At 40.4% G+C, this 16,356-nt stretch overlaps 1 protein-coding gene across 3 annotated transcripts in view; it reads right to left on the bottom strand.

Moving 5' to 3' along the window:
• The window catches only part of ripor1 (RHO family interacting cell polarization regulator 1), a 107,439-nt gene that overhangs the window by 57,333 nt on the left and 33,750 nt on the right, over positions 1 to 16,356 (bottom strand). Inside the window, exon 1 of one of the 3 annotated variants that reach the window (XM_034177277.1) lies at positions 5,165 to 5,397. The exons of the other annotated variants lie outside the window; for them this stretch is intronic. Within the exon in view, the coding sequence (XP_034033168.1) occupies positions 5,165 to 5,279 (115 nt within the window). The 5' untranslated portion in view covers positions 5,280 to 5,397. Of the gene's footprint in view, positions 1 to 5,164; positions 5,398 to 16,356 lie in introns of those variants that run through there. 3 annotated transcript variants of the gene reach the window in all.

A 16,356-nucleotide genomic window follows, 5' to 3' on the forward strand; every position in this document is an offset into this window, starting at 1 on the left:
TGCGGTGGTTTGAATCATATTTGTCTAATAGATTACAATTTCTTCATGTAAATGGGGAATCTTCTTCACAGACTAAAGTTAATTATGGAGTTCCACAAGGTTCTGTGCTAGGACCAATTTTATTCACTTTATACATGCTTCCCTTAGGCAGTATTATTAGACGGTATTGCTTAAATTTTCATTGTTACGCAGATGATACCCAGCTTTATCTAACCATGAAGCCAGAGGACACACACCAATTAGCTAAACTGCAGGATTGTCTTACAGACATAAAGACATGGATGACCTCTAATTTCCTGCTTTTAAACTCAGATAAACTGAAGTTATTGTACTTGGCCCCACAAATCTTAGAAACATGGTGTCTAACCAGATCCTTACTCTGGATGGCATTACCCTGACCTCTAGTAATACTGTGAGAAATCTTGGAGTCATTTTTGATCAGGATATGTCATTCAAAGCGCATATTAAACAAATATGTAGGACTGCTTTTTTGCATTTACGCAATATCTCTAAAATCAGAAAGGTCTTGTCTCAGAGTGATGCTGAAAAACTAATTCATGCATTTATTTCCTCTAGGCTGGACTATTGTAATTCATTATTATCAGGTTGTCCTAAAAGTTCCCTAAAAAGCCTTCAGTTAATTCAAAATGCTGCAGCTAGAGTACTGACGGGGACTAGAAGGAGAGAGCATATCTCACCCATATTGGCCTCTCTTCATTGGCTTCCTGTTAATTCTAGAATAGAATTTAAAATTCTTCTTCTTACTTATAAGGTTTTGAATAATCAGGTCCCATCTTATCTTAGGGACCTCGTAGTACCATATCACCCCAATAGAGCGCTTCCCTCTCAGACTGCAGGCTTACTTGTAGTTCCTAGGGTTTGTAAGAGCAGAATGGGAGGCAGAGCCTTCAGCTTTCAGGCTCCTCTCCTGTGGAACCAGCTCCCAATTCAGATCAGGGAGACAGACACCCTCTCTACTTTTAAGATTAGGCTTAAAACTTTCCTTTTTGCTAAAGCTTATAGTTAGGGCTGGATCAGGTGACCCTGAACCATCCCTTAGTTATGCTGCTATAGACGTAGACTGCTGGGGGGTTCCCATGATGCACTTTCTTTCTCTTTTTGCTCTGTATGCACCACTCTGCATTTAATCATTAGTGATTGATCTCTGCTCCCCTCCACAGCATATCTTTTTCCTGGTTCTCTCCCTCAGCCCCAACCAGTCCCAGCAGAAGACTGCCCCTCCCTGAGCCTGGTTCTGCTGGAGGTTTCTTCCTGTTAAAAGGGAGTTTTTCCTTCCCACTGTAGCCAAGTGCTTGCTCACAGGGGGTCGTTTTGACCGTTGGGGTTTTACATAATTATTGTATGGCCTTGCCTTACAATATAAAGTGCCTTGGGGCAACTGTTTGTTGTGATTTGGCGCTATATAAAAAAATTGATTGATTGATAAAATAAATTTCACTTGTTAACGTCAGGTGATTATTCTACTAAGTTTCATTGAGATTGTATGAAAAGTTTGTGAATAATCAGGTTAGCAGATCCTCAGAAGACGGTTATGACGGGACTCATTTTTCATTCATTTATTAACTCTGTCGCACTCAGTCGTAGACCAAACTGAACATTTTGTATCAGAAAATTCTCAACGCAATAACAAAACCTATTAAAGCTATAACGACACACTGATAAATCAATTAATCAATCACATCAAAAGAAACATAATCATCACCTATTTTGATATTTTATTAATTAAAGCAAAAGCAAAAATGGTTCTCATATTACAAAACAAACATGCCTCTGTTTTCCAAAGTTATAAATTAATCAAAATGAATTATTTGAAAGGTACAAAATCCATCCATCCATCCATTTTTTTTCCGCTTGAAAGCTACAAAATTACAGAAAATTTTTAGAAACAGCTTACTAGTGGCTGAGGGTTCAAGGTGCATTACCACATGCTGCAGAATGCGGTTTGCATTCCCAGGTTTGAATCCCAGCCTGGGTGACCTCTTCTGCACGTCTCTCCCTGTCTTTTATTACCCGTCTCTGTAATAAAGTTTGAAAAATGCCCAAAATATATATAAAATCTTTAGCCCAATGCTGACATATAGGGAATATTTATAAATGGCTATTTCAAAGGAAATGTTTAAAGATACACCGATGGCTAAAACAAAATGTAATCTGAAGTCATAGATCACCTTTCTGTTGGTCATGTGACTTTTGGCGTTGGGTGAGCATGAAAGGTCAAAACACTGAAATAGTTTGGAGCAAATATGGGTAAAAAAAAATGGAAGAATTAGGGATAAGGTGTTTTAAATTTGGAGAGAACTGCTTGAATGTCAGATCCACACAGAGCCAAATATTACATCACTTATCACTAATCAATAGAACTAATTTCCATGAATTGGTTTCAAACACAAAGCGTGATGTCTGTGAGTGGCACATCGAATATTTGTGAATAATTGTTCAAATTAATGTTCCACTGAAAGTTTTTTAAAACCAGTTAGTGGAGTTAATTACTTTATCTTTGATACTGTGTGTGTTTGAGGACTGTGGTCCACCAGTTTGTTGACTTAACCTAGTTAAGCAGCCAAACAGAAAGCAAAGCTGTAAAGCAGAGAGATAAAGGAAGAAAAACACTTCAAAAAAAAAGAAAAAAAAAAAAGAAACATGTCCACCAGAAGAACAGGTCCAGTGGAAAATCTGGCTCATGAAACTTCATCACATTTGATCTCTTTCCTCTTAAACTTACTGATTAGTCAGAATGCTGAGTTCAGTGGGAAAGTTTGATTCAGAAGAACATGTTAAAATATCTTTTACTTTCACATTAACAGTTATGGTTGGAAACCCTAATAACAGAGTTATAATGATTATTTGTGCGTCTTTATGTTACAAATTCAATGACAAAACAGTTTAATGTATTTTTAGCACTATTCTGTTAACTGTTGTTTTGTTTCTTTTTGTGCTCTTGATTTTATTTATTTTATAGATGACCCCAATTGAAATAAGTAAAATAAATAAATAAATAAAAATAAATAATAATAATAATAATAATAAAATAAAAAATAAATAAATCAAATGTTGAAGCTACTCAACAAATATCAAACATAACTTCTGAGAGGTGAAATTCTGTTAAAATCACTCCTGAGCTAACAAAATAACACTATCTCATGAAATCATGTTTGCAGAAAATGTAATTTTCTTGAAAATAGCTCAAACACCTTCCACCTACATGCTAACTCACAAAGCTAACTAGGTTAGTGAACCATGGAGTGACCAAGCTAACATGCTACAAATGTTGAAGCTAATCAACAAATATCAACAACACATCACAGAGGTGAGCTAATTCTCTAAAATCACTCCCAAGCAAACAAAATAACATCTGATGAAATCATGTTGGCAGAAAAAGTCATTTTCTTGAAAATGGCCCACAAAGTTAGCTAGATTAGCAAGCCATGGGAGCAACCAAGCTAACATGCCAAAACAGAATAACTATCAAGATCATTAGGAATTAGCTCAGGAAATGTTTGTAGCAGCAAAACTGACCACAGCCAATAAGCCATTTTTGGAAGAGTTCACAAAGTTATTGTGGAGTTTATATATTTTACAAAACTGGATTATGTGACACAGCTAGCTAATATGAACATATTGTTTTTATTTTTAATCTGTAAAAGTTGAGACAAAAAGAAAAATCACTCAACTGGACAAGACGTACCGTGCTCTTCTGCATGAGTTATTTTTGCTAAAATATTGCTCCAAGTCCTGTTAAGTTTTGAGATCGCTAAAGAATGAAAAATCACCCAAATAATGTGTTCAAACTATGTATGAAATGCCAACAAACACTGTTGGCAAGAACAAAAACTCACCAGAAGTTGCTCCTTCCTCACTTTCTGAAATGTCGCTAAAAGTCGCTATATTACGATGACATAACTACATCTAATTTGCATATGGCGGGAAGCTGAGTGGCATCGTGTTCTCTTGAAGGCTGCAATATTTGTTTTTAGTGGTGGTAGAGTAGGTTTTTTTTTGTTGCTGTTTTTGTAATTTTATTATAGTCAACTAATTTTAATGAACTGAGTTTGTCTGGAATAAAATTAAAAAAAGTCACCAGATTTATCCGAAGCACTCGACGGTTTGCTAAAGGAGCTGCTCGACTGTCACAACATGTGCATGACACACCCACCTCCCCAAAACCAACAAACGACTGAAACAGAAAATGCACAGACAGGCCAGCATCAGCCACCCGTTTGTGCAGGCATGACTCCATGGACATTATGCTGTGTGCGCGCTTATGGAACACTTTATCAGAACTTCAACTGTTACCATAGCAACAGCAAAAAAAAAAAAACCCCCACAAAAAAAAAAGCAAAATTCACTTCCGTTTGCACCCATGAAAGATTTTCGGGGGGCTGGAGCAGTAATGCCAATTCTGACCTTTGACCCCAATGCACTGACCTCCTCAGTCATTTTAGTAATATCTGAGTGAAACATCTTGGACTTAAATTACTCAATGATCCTAAGTTTCTATTTGCTGCCATTAAACTTTTTCTTTGGACGACTGCCAGTTTTGAGTTTTGACCTTTGACCCCAATGCAATGACCTCCTGGGTCATCTCTGTAATCACGGTGAAACTAAAGAGTAGCTCTTGGACTTAAATTACTCAGTGACCCCAAGTTTATATTTGCAATTATACATTTTTCCAGAATAAATCAATAAACCTAGAAATACAGCTTTGACCTTTTATTATGCTGGATGACCTTCCTGATGCAAGGTGGGTTCCAAAAAAGTGTAATCACTAATCGAGACGAGACAGTAGTTTGGCCTTAAATTACTGAGTAACAAGTCAACAAGTGAAGCAGGTGAACAGAACAGAAACGATCACAGCGGAACAGAAACGGGTTTGTATGTCAGGAATGAATAATGTGACAACAAAATAAAAACTACAATTCCTACAAACATCTGACTGGTGCAGTTTGTGCCCTGGTGGAGATCTGCAGCCACATTGTAAATGTGACCTCGCCGGCCAAATCGGCAGCTTCCAACAAGTCAGACAGCAGATATTATTCTGAAGCAAACGGCACATTGTTTAATCTGCACTTGGAGATGAGACCCAGCGGAGCGTCGCCGCACAGGTCTGAGCGCCGTGGTAAAAATCAGCCTTTTATTCCCTCACCTGGACCAGAAGCAGGGTCCCGTCCTGGCTGCTGACAGCAGCTGTTTCTCATCATGCCATCAGGTCTCGTCACCGGCGCCAATGTTCTCCTGTAAACACGGTGATCACTGCTCATCTGACCGCGTATAAACCAGAAATGAGTGAGGAAGCAATACCACGCCTATTGTTTGAGTCTCACCCGGACCATTCTGGAAAAACAAGAGCCGCATGGTCCCACAGTGACACAGACACAGGGACAGACGCTGGCGTGTGATCGACACGCCGTCTCCGTCGTTTCCCGTCTCAGGCCATGACGAGTTTCAGGCACTGCCCCTCAACATACAAAAGTTAAACCGCTAACGGATGATAAGGTTGGTTTAGGACACCAATATGTAACCACTGCGTTTGTCCAGAGGAAGATGTTCCTCAGCGGAGACGTTGAGGTACGACAGCGACCGAAGTCCTTGATGTATCTGCAGTGGCTATAAAAACTTTGAATTCAAATAATCCTCAAACTTTACTGACCAATCTGTTTATGGATCTTAAATAATCTGTCTCGAAATGATTATTAACAACGTAAATGTTCTTCGCGGTTTCATGTCCACAGAAACGGTGCCATGTGGCCTTTAATGATGTACATACATACATGATTTGACCTGTAGATGTCACAAGTCTCCAATGCTAATGAGGCTTTGAGGCGCTGAGTCTCACGGAGAAAGTCTCACACGCTTATCTGATTTTGGAGAAGTGCAACCACGAAAAGTCGGCGAGCACGCAACAGCAGGTGATGACGGTGGATGACGGTATGTGCGATTTCAACGGGACAGCTGAGACGAAGACACGGTACTTGAACCGGCAACCAGTTGTTCATGTTAGCGATGTTAGCTGCTTATTGACTGTGGGCGGACAAATGAAAGAATCGAGCAACACAAAGGTGGTGACGGCTATGAGGTGTTTACTGACCGCCATCTGGAACTTGGATGTATCGAAGGAGACGCCGACTTTATTTACATACAAAGCCACGTGAAACCAGAGCAATGCCAGACAGCACTTCGATATTCTACCAGGCTGCTGTACCTAAGAGTACCTATTGATTGCCACTTTGTTTGTACTTGTCCAGTCTTATTTAGATGTTTGATGGATCTTTTTTTTGAAGATGTGTTAGCGTTAGCTTTCTGAATACGTCGCGGGTTACAAAAAAAGCTAGAGTTAGAAATACGTCAGACATTGAACCTCAGAAAATCTAGGCAAAAACAAGTAGTGCGCCCCCCGATGGCAGTACATAAGTACCTAAACGCAGTAGGGAGAAGTAGGTCTTAGCGTGGTTGTTACTACATTGGATGAGGGAATTTCAACAAGTTGAGACTGTGGCCTGCGTTCGTAGTCGTGTCCATAAAAATCATAGAGGAATATGCTTTCCAAACTTAATACCCATTACTATATTGGATGATGTTGAAAATTGAGGATGGCCCAGTGGCTGTTCCAGCAACAGCAAAGATTTCATGTCTGCTACCTACAACTCTTGTGGAATGTCTCAAACCTAAACCTACTTCTAGAACCACCCCTAAATCCAAACAGGTCAACTGTGAACCCCACTGAGGTCCTTAGTGTGGGTCTCATTAACATAAGATTACTATCCTCAAAATCATTGTTGATTAATGATCGAATTATTGATCATCACTTAGATATGATTGGGTTATGTGAAACCTGGCTTAAACCTACAGCTGTCCTCCCTTAAATGAGGCATGCCCACCAGCATATACATTTAGTCACATCCCTCATGATGCGAAGCAAGGCGGGGGTGTTGCTCTTATTTCAAAATCTAGGTTTAGCTTATTAGCTGTTGGGGGCCACAAATATAACTCATTTGAGCATCTGATTCTCTGATCTGCTCAGGATATTACGAATTGCCAAGGTCAGAAGAATAAAATCAGCCGTATTACTTTGTATATAGGCCTCCTACTGTACTGGGTCTCCTGGCCCATATTCTGAATTCTTAGACAAATTTGGTGCGTTCATCTCTAACTTGTCAACTAGTGCAGATATTCTGATTATTGGTAACTTCAACATTAATATAAATAAGCCTTCTGATCCCCTCTGCAAATCATTTATGGAAATTGTGGATGCATTAGGATTTCAGAAATGCATTTGGGACTCGACGCACATTAGTGGAAATACCCTGGATTTGGTTCTCACACATGGTATTGCTGTCACGAATCTTGATATCATGTCTCTTATATCAGTGGTCTCTGATCACTCACTTATTAAGTTTACAGTTTCGCTGCCGTGTTTAGTGAAACAACAACCTTATATATCACTACGGCAATGCATCAACTCAACTTAGACTGAATTTGAAGCTAGACTGCCTGATGTCAGCTTCACATTTGGCAAATACCCAAGCATGCATTATTGGCTACAAAGTGGACCTACTACTCTGATTTGATCAACAAAAACAAGCATAACTCAAAGTTCTTGTTTGACACGGTGGCAACACTTATTCATGAACAACCACCTGTAGTTCACTCTCCTTTTACAGCACAAGATTTCAAGGATTACTTTGAGAAGAAAATAGACGACATTAGGTTAAACATATCCTGGCATGCCTTAACCAAGGTCAAAGGATGATGTAGGATCAAAAATTACCCTAAGGTTCCTCACTTTGTCAGTGTGATGTGCGACACACGAGCCTAGGCTAAGCGTTAACTGGTCAAATTGATGCCGATGTCTCACTGGACCAAGAACCATCATTTCAGTCTTATCGGAGTTTAAAAGTAGGAAGTTTCTAGACATCCAACTTCTCACTGCTGCAAGGCAATCTTCTAAGGATTTTATGTGAACGAGATTACAAGCAGTTATTGACATGTATAACTGAGTATCATCAGCATAGCAGTGAAAGGTAATTCCAAAACGCAGCAATATGTGCCCAAGAGGTGCTATATAAAGGGAGAAAAGCAGGGGGCCTAAGACGGATCCCTGTGGAACCCCAAATTTCGTGTCACTAAGGTTAGAGATAGTGTTATTGTACAAAACACAGTGAGAATGACTGGTCAGGTATGACATCAACCATGCAAGGGCACTCCCAGTAATCCCAAAATGATTTTCCATCTTATCAAGTAGAATATGATGATCCACTGTATCAAATGCAGCACTGAGATCTAACAGCAACAGAACCGTAGTGGTGTCCGAATCCATTGTAAGCAGAAGATCATTCACCACTTTAGTGAGAGCCGTCTCTGTGGAATGATATTTTCTAAAAGCAGACTGCAGTGGCTCAAAGAGATTATTCTCAGTAACATAGTCTACAAGCTGCTGTGACACCACTTTTTCCAGAATTTTAGAGAAAAATGATAGATTTGATATCGGCCAATAGTTTGTCAATACACTAGGGTTTCTTAGGTTTCTTAAGTAATGGTTTAATCAGTGCAGATTTGAAACATTTAGGAACAGATCCAGAAGTTAAAGAAAGATTAATAATTTCCAGCAGTCGGCCCAAGAGTGGACCACAGGTCCTTAAACAGTTTTGTTGGTATAGGATCAAATAAACAGGTTGTGCTTTTTGTTGACATTACAAGTTTTGTCAGCATGCCTAGTGAGATACTATCAAATTCTGTAAATCTAGGTAATACCTCAGTAGCCCAGCCCACATCAATAGCAGGGTGTAGTGGCTGGATTAAGGCATGCCGGGATATGTTTAACCTGATGTCTTATATTTTCTTCTCAAAGTAATCCAGGAAATCTTGTGCTGTAAAAGGAGAGCGAACTACAGGTGGTTGTCCATGCAAAAGTGTTGCCACCGTGTCGAACAAGAATTTTGAGTTATGCTTGTTTTTGTTGATCAAATCAGAGTAGTAAGTCCGCTTTGTAGCCAATAATGCATGCTTATAGTATAAGACAGCATCACGCCACGCAAGGTGAAATACTTCTAATTTTGAATGGCGTCATTTCTGTTCTAGACCTCTTGCTTTATGCTTTAGGTCACGCAGATAATCATTGAACCACGGTGACTGTGATTTGGGGGAGTGCAGTTTTAACACAGGTGGTGCAATCATGTCGAGTGTAGTTTTGAGCACTGAGTTTAAACTATCCACAAGTCTGTCTACTGACTGGGTATTTGTCAAATGTGAAGCTAAGACATCAGGCAGTCTAGCTTCGAGTTCAGTCTTAGCTGAGGAGTTGATGCCTCGCCGTAATGATATATAAGGTTGTTGTTCCACTAAACACAGCAGCGAAACTGTAAACTTAATAAGTGATCAGACACCACTGATGTAAGAGGTATGATGTCAATATTCGTGACAGCAATACCACGTGCGAGAACCAGATCCAGGGTATTTCCACTAATGTGCGTCAAATCCCGAATGCATTGCCAAAATCCTAATACATCCACAATTTCCATAAATGATTAGCAGAGGGGATCAGAAGGCTTATTTATATGAATGTTAAAGTCACCAAGATCAGAATGTTATCTACACTAGTTGACAAGTTAGAGATGAACGTACCAAATTCATCTAAGAATTCAGAATATGGGCCAGGAGGCCTATATACAGTGACAAAAAATAATACGACTGATTTTTATTCTTCTGACCTTGGCAATGTGTAATATCCTGAGCAGAGCGGAGAATCAGATGCTCAAACGAGTGATATTTGTAACCCCCCAACAGCTAATAAGCTAAACCTAGATTTATATATAAGAGCAACACCCCCGCCTTGCTTCGCATCACAAGGGAAGTGACTAAATGTATATGCTGGTAGGCAGGCCTCATTTAAGGGGAGGACAGCTGTAGGTTTAAGCCAGGTTTCACATAGCCCAATCATATCTAAGGGATGATCAATAATTAGATAATTGATCAACAATGATTTTGAGGACAGTGATCTTATGTTAATGAGACCCAGTCTAAGGACCTCATTGGGGTTGATAGTTGAAATGTTTGGGTTTAGGGGTGGTTCCAGAGTAGCATATATAAGATGCCTAGAAGTAGGTTTAGGTTTAAGACATTCCATGCGCGTTGTAGGTAGCAGACACGAAATCTTTGCTATTGCTGGAACAACCACTGGGCCATCCTCAATTTCAACATCATCCAATATAGTAATGGGTATTAAGTTTGGAAAGCATATTCCTCTATGATTTTTATAGACATGACTACGGACGCAGGCCACAGTCTCAACTTGTTGAAATTCCCTCCCTGGCAAATAAACTGCACGATCACCATAGTGGATTTTCTGCACTAAATTCCCTGCTAACGGATTCCACACCCACATTTGTCATAAGCCTTGCAGGGTCTCTAATCACCTGCTCCGTGGCCTGCTGTAGATTCCTAATATTACCCTCCCTGTAGAGCTCTATCTATGTTCGCAGACAAGATGGCGGCGCCTTCCCCAGTAGGGTGGAGGCCGTCCGGCATCAGCAAGCCAGCAGGCGGCCCCAGAACGAAGGCCAGTTATCAATAAAGCTAAAACCTTGCTGTCTACAAAACTGCGCCAGCCACCTATTTAACAATGTCAGCCTGCTAAACGCCTCATCAGTACCCCGGGAGGGGACCAGAGACTATTAATCGATGCCGACACATCTTTCTGGCAAGGTCACAAGTCCTCTCTATGTCCATTTTTGTGACCTCTGAGTGCTTCATCCTGATATCATTGGTGCCAACGTGAATAAGTATGTGACTATATCTCATGTTATGTACCTTCGTCTGTCTTCCCTTCTGCAGCGTCAGCACCCTAAGATGAGATGCAATGTCGGGAGCTCTGGCCCCAGGAATACATTTAACGTCAGCCGGCGTCTGTAAACTGACTTTGAGGGTGATAGAATCCCCTATCACTAAAGTCCGGTGTTTCGGCCTGGAGACAGGAGTGGAAGTCACTTGTAGGCTCAGAGAATTCACATCTGGCAAATCCAAGGGGGAGAACTGATTCACAGTTCGCACTGGCGAGTGTGATCGGCGTGCCACAAGCCAAGCACCAAGCCCTATGGGGCTTCCTCCGCCTAGCCACAGTCCAAAAGCCGCCTTCCACAGCCGGCGTTTCTAAGCTGATGCTAATGGGCTCGCTAGCCGGCCCAACACTAACCTCATCTGGAGTGCCCGTAACATCTAACTCCACTGCACTAAGAAGCTGCTCTAACTTACGGACACGGCTCTCTAAGAGAGCCACCCTATTTTCCAACATCACGCAGGATTTACGGAGGGTGTAAAGTAGAATTAGTAGTGTACTTTGTGCACTAAGAAATTCAAGAATGTAGCCGAGCAAACACGAGATAACCAATAATGGATAAGCTAACCACTCCTAAGGCTCACACAGACACAAATAAATGAATTAAAATTCACAGCAGTTACACTGAAAACCTAACAGAAGTATTAAACAGGTAAAAAAGCAGCAGCTATAAAATACACTAAACAGCTAATTAACTAACAGGACTGTAAAAAAATGAAATGAAAAAATGATGACGGGGGTCCGAAATAGCTAATGCAAGCTAACCACTAGTGAAAATGCTAGCCGCTCCTAAGACTTTACACAGGAGTAAAAATTACTTAAAATTCACAGCAGTTCAACTGAAAAACGAACAGAAGTATTAAACGGGTAGAAAAGAAACAGCTATAAAAGTAACAACGGAGAGGGGAGGGGTCGACCTAGCTAGCGAAAGCTTCCCGCTAGCGAATGCTAACCACTAGCAAATGCTAACTGCTAGTGATTCACAACAGGACTGTTGTTAAATAACGTTCAGAGTAGATACAATTAATAACCAGAAGAGTGCTAAACAGAAATAAAAGAAGCGTATACAACCGTGTGAAGTTCAGAGTCGCGTCACAGCAACAACCAATCCGTCAGAAGCAAGTTGCCAGATCTGTGAAAATCAGCAAGCCTGTCCTGTCCACCAACAGCATTTCTTGTATATTTGTTTTGTGAATTGTTCTGTAATTTATGTCTGTATCATGGCCCAAGCAGAGGGTCACCCCTTTGAGTCTGGTCTGCTTGAGGTTTCTTCCTCAGAGGGAGTTTTTTCTTACCACTGCTGCTCTGGGGGTTAGTAAGGTTAGACCTTACTTGTGTGAAGCACCTTGAGGCAACTCTGTTGTGATTTGGCGCTATATAAATGAAAATAAATTGAAAAATTGAAATGAAATTGTTAGAACGTGCGCCTCCCATGTTTGAGCCCAGTGAGGGACACGTATGTGTGGATGTCTCTTAGTCTCACATGTTGATCAGATTTTAATTCAAGGTCTTGGTCGAGCCCCAGAAGATTTTCACATTTCAAAGTGAGCTCCGGTGACGGCGTTCTTCACTTTGGGAACGACTGTTCTGGAGAAATGTGTTGTTCACGCTCAAGGTTTCCTTATAACTCCATCGTTTCTACAGATGTGTAAAATTAATAAATGATAATGACACAATTACTGTGAAATATAATGAACATTCACGTCAACAATCAAAGTCATTTCTCTCTCTCACACACACACACACACACACACACACACACACACACACACACACACACACACACACACACACACACACACACACACACACACACACACACACACACACACACACACACACACACGAGTTAATTCATGATCCCAGACAATGAATCCTTTTGGTTTCATTTTCTGGAGGTACTTTGTTCTGTTTGTCGTCCAGCACTTTGGTACGTGTCAGTCGTAGACTTCTGGGCTTTGGGTCTCGTGCTCAGCTGCATGTCCCTCTCTTAGATAGAATCTCTTTGTGTATTTGGTTATGGGCTTGTGGGAAAATTGGGCATGCAGGGATAATATCCCTGTCATGTGTGGAATGTCAAATCCAGACCGTATCTCAGATCAAAAACACACATTGAAAACCTCAGCAGGCAGGAGGAAAAACAGGTGGGAATAAAGAATAAACAACTGAAACCTGCAGGTTGTCATCATTTTGTCCAGTTAACAAAATGGTCATTGTTGACCCAAATTCACACTAACAACTAACTATATCTGTGTATTAAATCATTCATTTTCTATACCGGTGTTGCAGACCCCCCCAAAATGAGTCCATCCTGCCTTCACTGTGCATGCGTCATTTGGACCACAGCAGCTCCTCTGCAGTCCGAGTCTCTACACCCAAAGCCATCAAAGGGAGTAATGTGATTAATAACCATCAGACGACAAATTAAAACCTCTTAAAATCATTCTAAAGTCAGTTTTAAGCAGAAACAAGGCGAAAATCGGTGAGTCGCTACTGACGCTTTAAAATGACAGAGGTGCAGTGAACGCAGCATAGTGCAGCAGATAACAGAATATTTACAGAGGAATCCTTCAAATCTGGAAAGAAGCACCAAAGTTGGCACAAATACTCCTTAGACATTACTCTTTTGAAAAAACTGAGTAGCCACTTGAATTTTGAGTAGGCGGCCAGGTAGGGGTCAATTGAAGAATTACACAGGGGTCAAAATTTAAAAATCTAAAAAAAAACTATCTATGACTGAATGTTCTGGAGTTATGGAGTAAAAACAGCAAGAATGGTAACAAAGGTCAGCATTAGTTTGTACAGGGGTCAGATGTTAAAGTTGCTCTAAATATTGTAAAATGTGATGCAAATTATTGTTTGAGTTAATAGGGTTTTAAAAAGGAATAGTTTGCACTATGTGGCATGTTTAGTTATGTTACAGGTTAACATATGTCACATGTCATAGAATCCAATGAATGTCAACATTGCTACATTGCTCTACCTTTACCTTGCAGACGAAGCATTCAACACAGTCAAAACTATTCCATTTATTAATCCTAATTAATCCTAATCCTTATTAATAATTTACACCACTTTTTACCAAAATTGGAGCAACTTTAACTTTAGACCCCTGTACAAACTGAAGGTCAAATGGTGACCTTTGCCACCATTCTTGTTGTTTTTACCCCATAACTCCATAACATTCAGTCATAGATAGTCCAAACTATACCTTTTTGGTATCGTTGTGATCAGACAAATAATATGGTATAGCTTTCGATATGATTGGAGCATTTTTAAATTTTGACCCCTGTGTAATTCTTCAACTGACCCCTACCTGGCCGCCTACTGAAAATTCAAGTGGCTACTCAGTTTTTTCAAAAGAGTAATGTCTAAAGAGTATTTGTGCCAACTTTGGTGCTTCTTTCCAGAAATGAACAATTGTTACAGTTATCTGCTCCATTAGCAGGAGCAGCTGCGATGCTCTGGTCGCTTCCTCCGTCTTTTATGATGAAATAATGCTGATGTGGAAATGATTGTTGTACAAAAGCTTCAGTTATCTGTTACTGAGATGGATGATGACTGGAGTGCAGTTTGAAGCAGAAACGAGGTGATAATCGGTGAACCGATAATGACGCATGTGCAGTGAAGGCAGGGCGAACTGATTTTTAGAGGGGACCGTTCAGTCTGTGACACCTGCCTATTCCAGTAAAAAAGTAAGTCCCTTCAGCTGCTCCCTTGTTTGCACTCGGGGTCGCCACAGCAAATCCAAGGTGGATCTGCATGTTGATTTGGCACAGGTTTTACGCCGGATGCCCTTCCTGACGCAACTCCACGTTACATGGAGAAATGTGGCAGGGGTGGGATTTGAACCCAGAACCTTCCAAACTGAAACCAAGCACATTAACCACTTGGCCACCACCCCTGCTGCCTATTCCAGTCAAGTGCTTTATTTATTTATTTTTGCCAACAAAGCAGCACATATGTACCCTGCGTGTTTGTGAAGTAGCAATAGTAAGGTATTAGTGTCACTCTCGTATGTGTGTGTGTTTGGACAAGATCACTCAAAAATTGCTGGAGGAATTTCCTTCAAACGTGGTGGAAATAATACTTGGACAGATGTCTTCGGGTGATTGAATTTAGGAGTAGTTTGGTTAAAAGTCATGAAACAAGGTCCAAAAAAACTATTTTCTTTTTGTATATCTCAACAACCAAGAGGCCTAGGTGGATGATCTAAATCACATATTAATTAGCAAAATATTTATGACGGATCAATATGAATAACTTGATGAAATCATCCTCCAAAGCACCTTTACAGACAGGTGTACATTTAATTCTGCATTTATATTGCAGGGTTTTAGCTAGGATAAAATTTTAGCGTAGTGGTAATGTCGAGGGAGCAAAGCGACGTGCGGAAGGGGGGAAGCTTTTGAAAATTCAAGCTAAAAATTGGCCATTCTAGGGGTACCCAAAGGGGAAAAGCCAGGTATGACAGCCCAAGTCCCTTCATCATGTCCAGAAGGCTGGGGAAGTTTGTTGAGTGGGCAGTCTCATTCTGGGTTAGCCAGTACATGGCCCTCGGTGAGGCAATCGGAGTCCATGGACATTTTTAAGGCAAGACTTAAAACCTATTTTTATTCTCTTTCTTATGAGTAGTTTTTATTTTGTTATGTTTTATTCTTTTACTTCTGTTTTTAATTAGGTATTTGAATTTTTAGGGCCCGAGTAGGAAAAAGTCCTACGAGGACCCTATTGTAACTACGCTGTTTATTATTATTATTCATTATTATTAGGGCCGAGTAGGAAAAAGTCCTACGAGGACCCTATTGTAATTGCGCTGTTTATTATTATTATTTATTATTATTGGGGCCCGAGTAGGACAATGTCCTACAAGGACTCTATTGTAATTGCGCTGTTTATTATTATTATTATTTATTATTATTATTAGGGCCCGAGTAGGAAAAAGTCCTACGAGGACCCTATTGTAATTGCGCTGTTTATTATTTATTTATTTATCATTATCAGTGGTGGGCACAGATAACCAAAAAAATTTACTTCGATAACAGATAATCAGATAACTGAAAATTTATCTTTGATAAAGATAAACCGATGAACCACCCAAAAATGTATCGGAAGTTACAAATAACCAATAAATTCCAATATTGTCTTTTGCACATTTGCAACTACTAGCAGAACAAATTTAAGTTTTAATGCCACTATAGTGTTGTGAAAGTGTCGTGACATGGACCCACAACAGGGGGCGTTAATGAACGGACAATGGATAAGCCAAAAAGTAACAATTTAATGTTGTGAATCACACAACGAAGTACAGACAACAGCAATATGGTGGAATGTCAATTATACACAAGGTGACGTGTGGGCAGGCTCGACGATAGAAGACGTCTGGCAAGAGAATCCAGATCCCACACAGCTTCCACCACCAACGGATCTGAAGAACACCGGAGCCGCCAAGCCCTGCGCCCCAGGTGGCCACTGTCTTCAGCAGTCAGACCCGGTACTGCTGGCAG

Source organism: Thalassophryne amazonica, chromosome 8, assembly GCF_902500255.1.
Source record: "Thalassophryne amazonica chromosome 8, fThaAma1.1, whole genome shotgun sequence".
NCBI lineage: Eukaryota > Metazoa > Chordata > Actinopteri > Batrachoidiformes > Batrachoididae > Thalassophryne > Thalassophryne amazonica.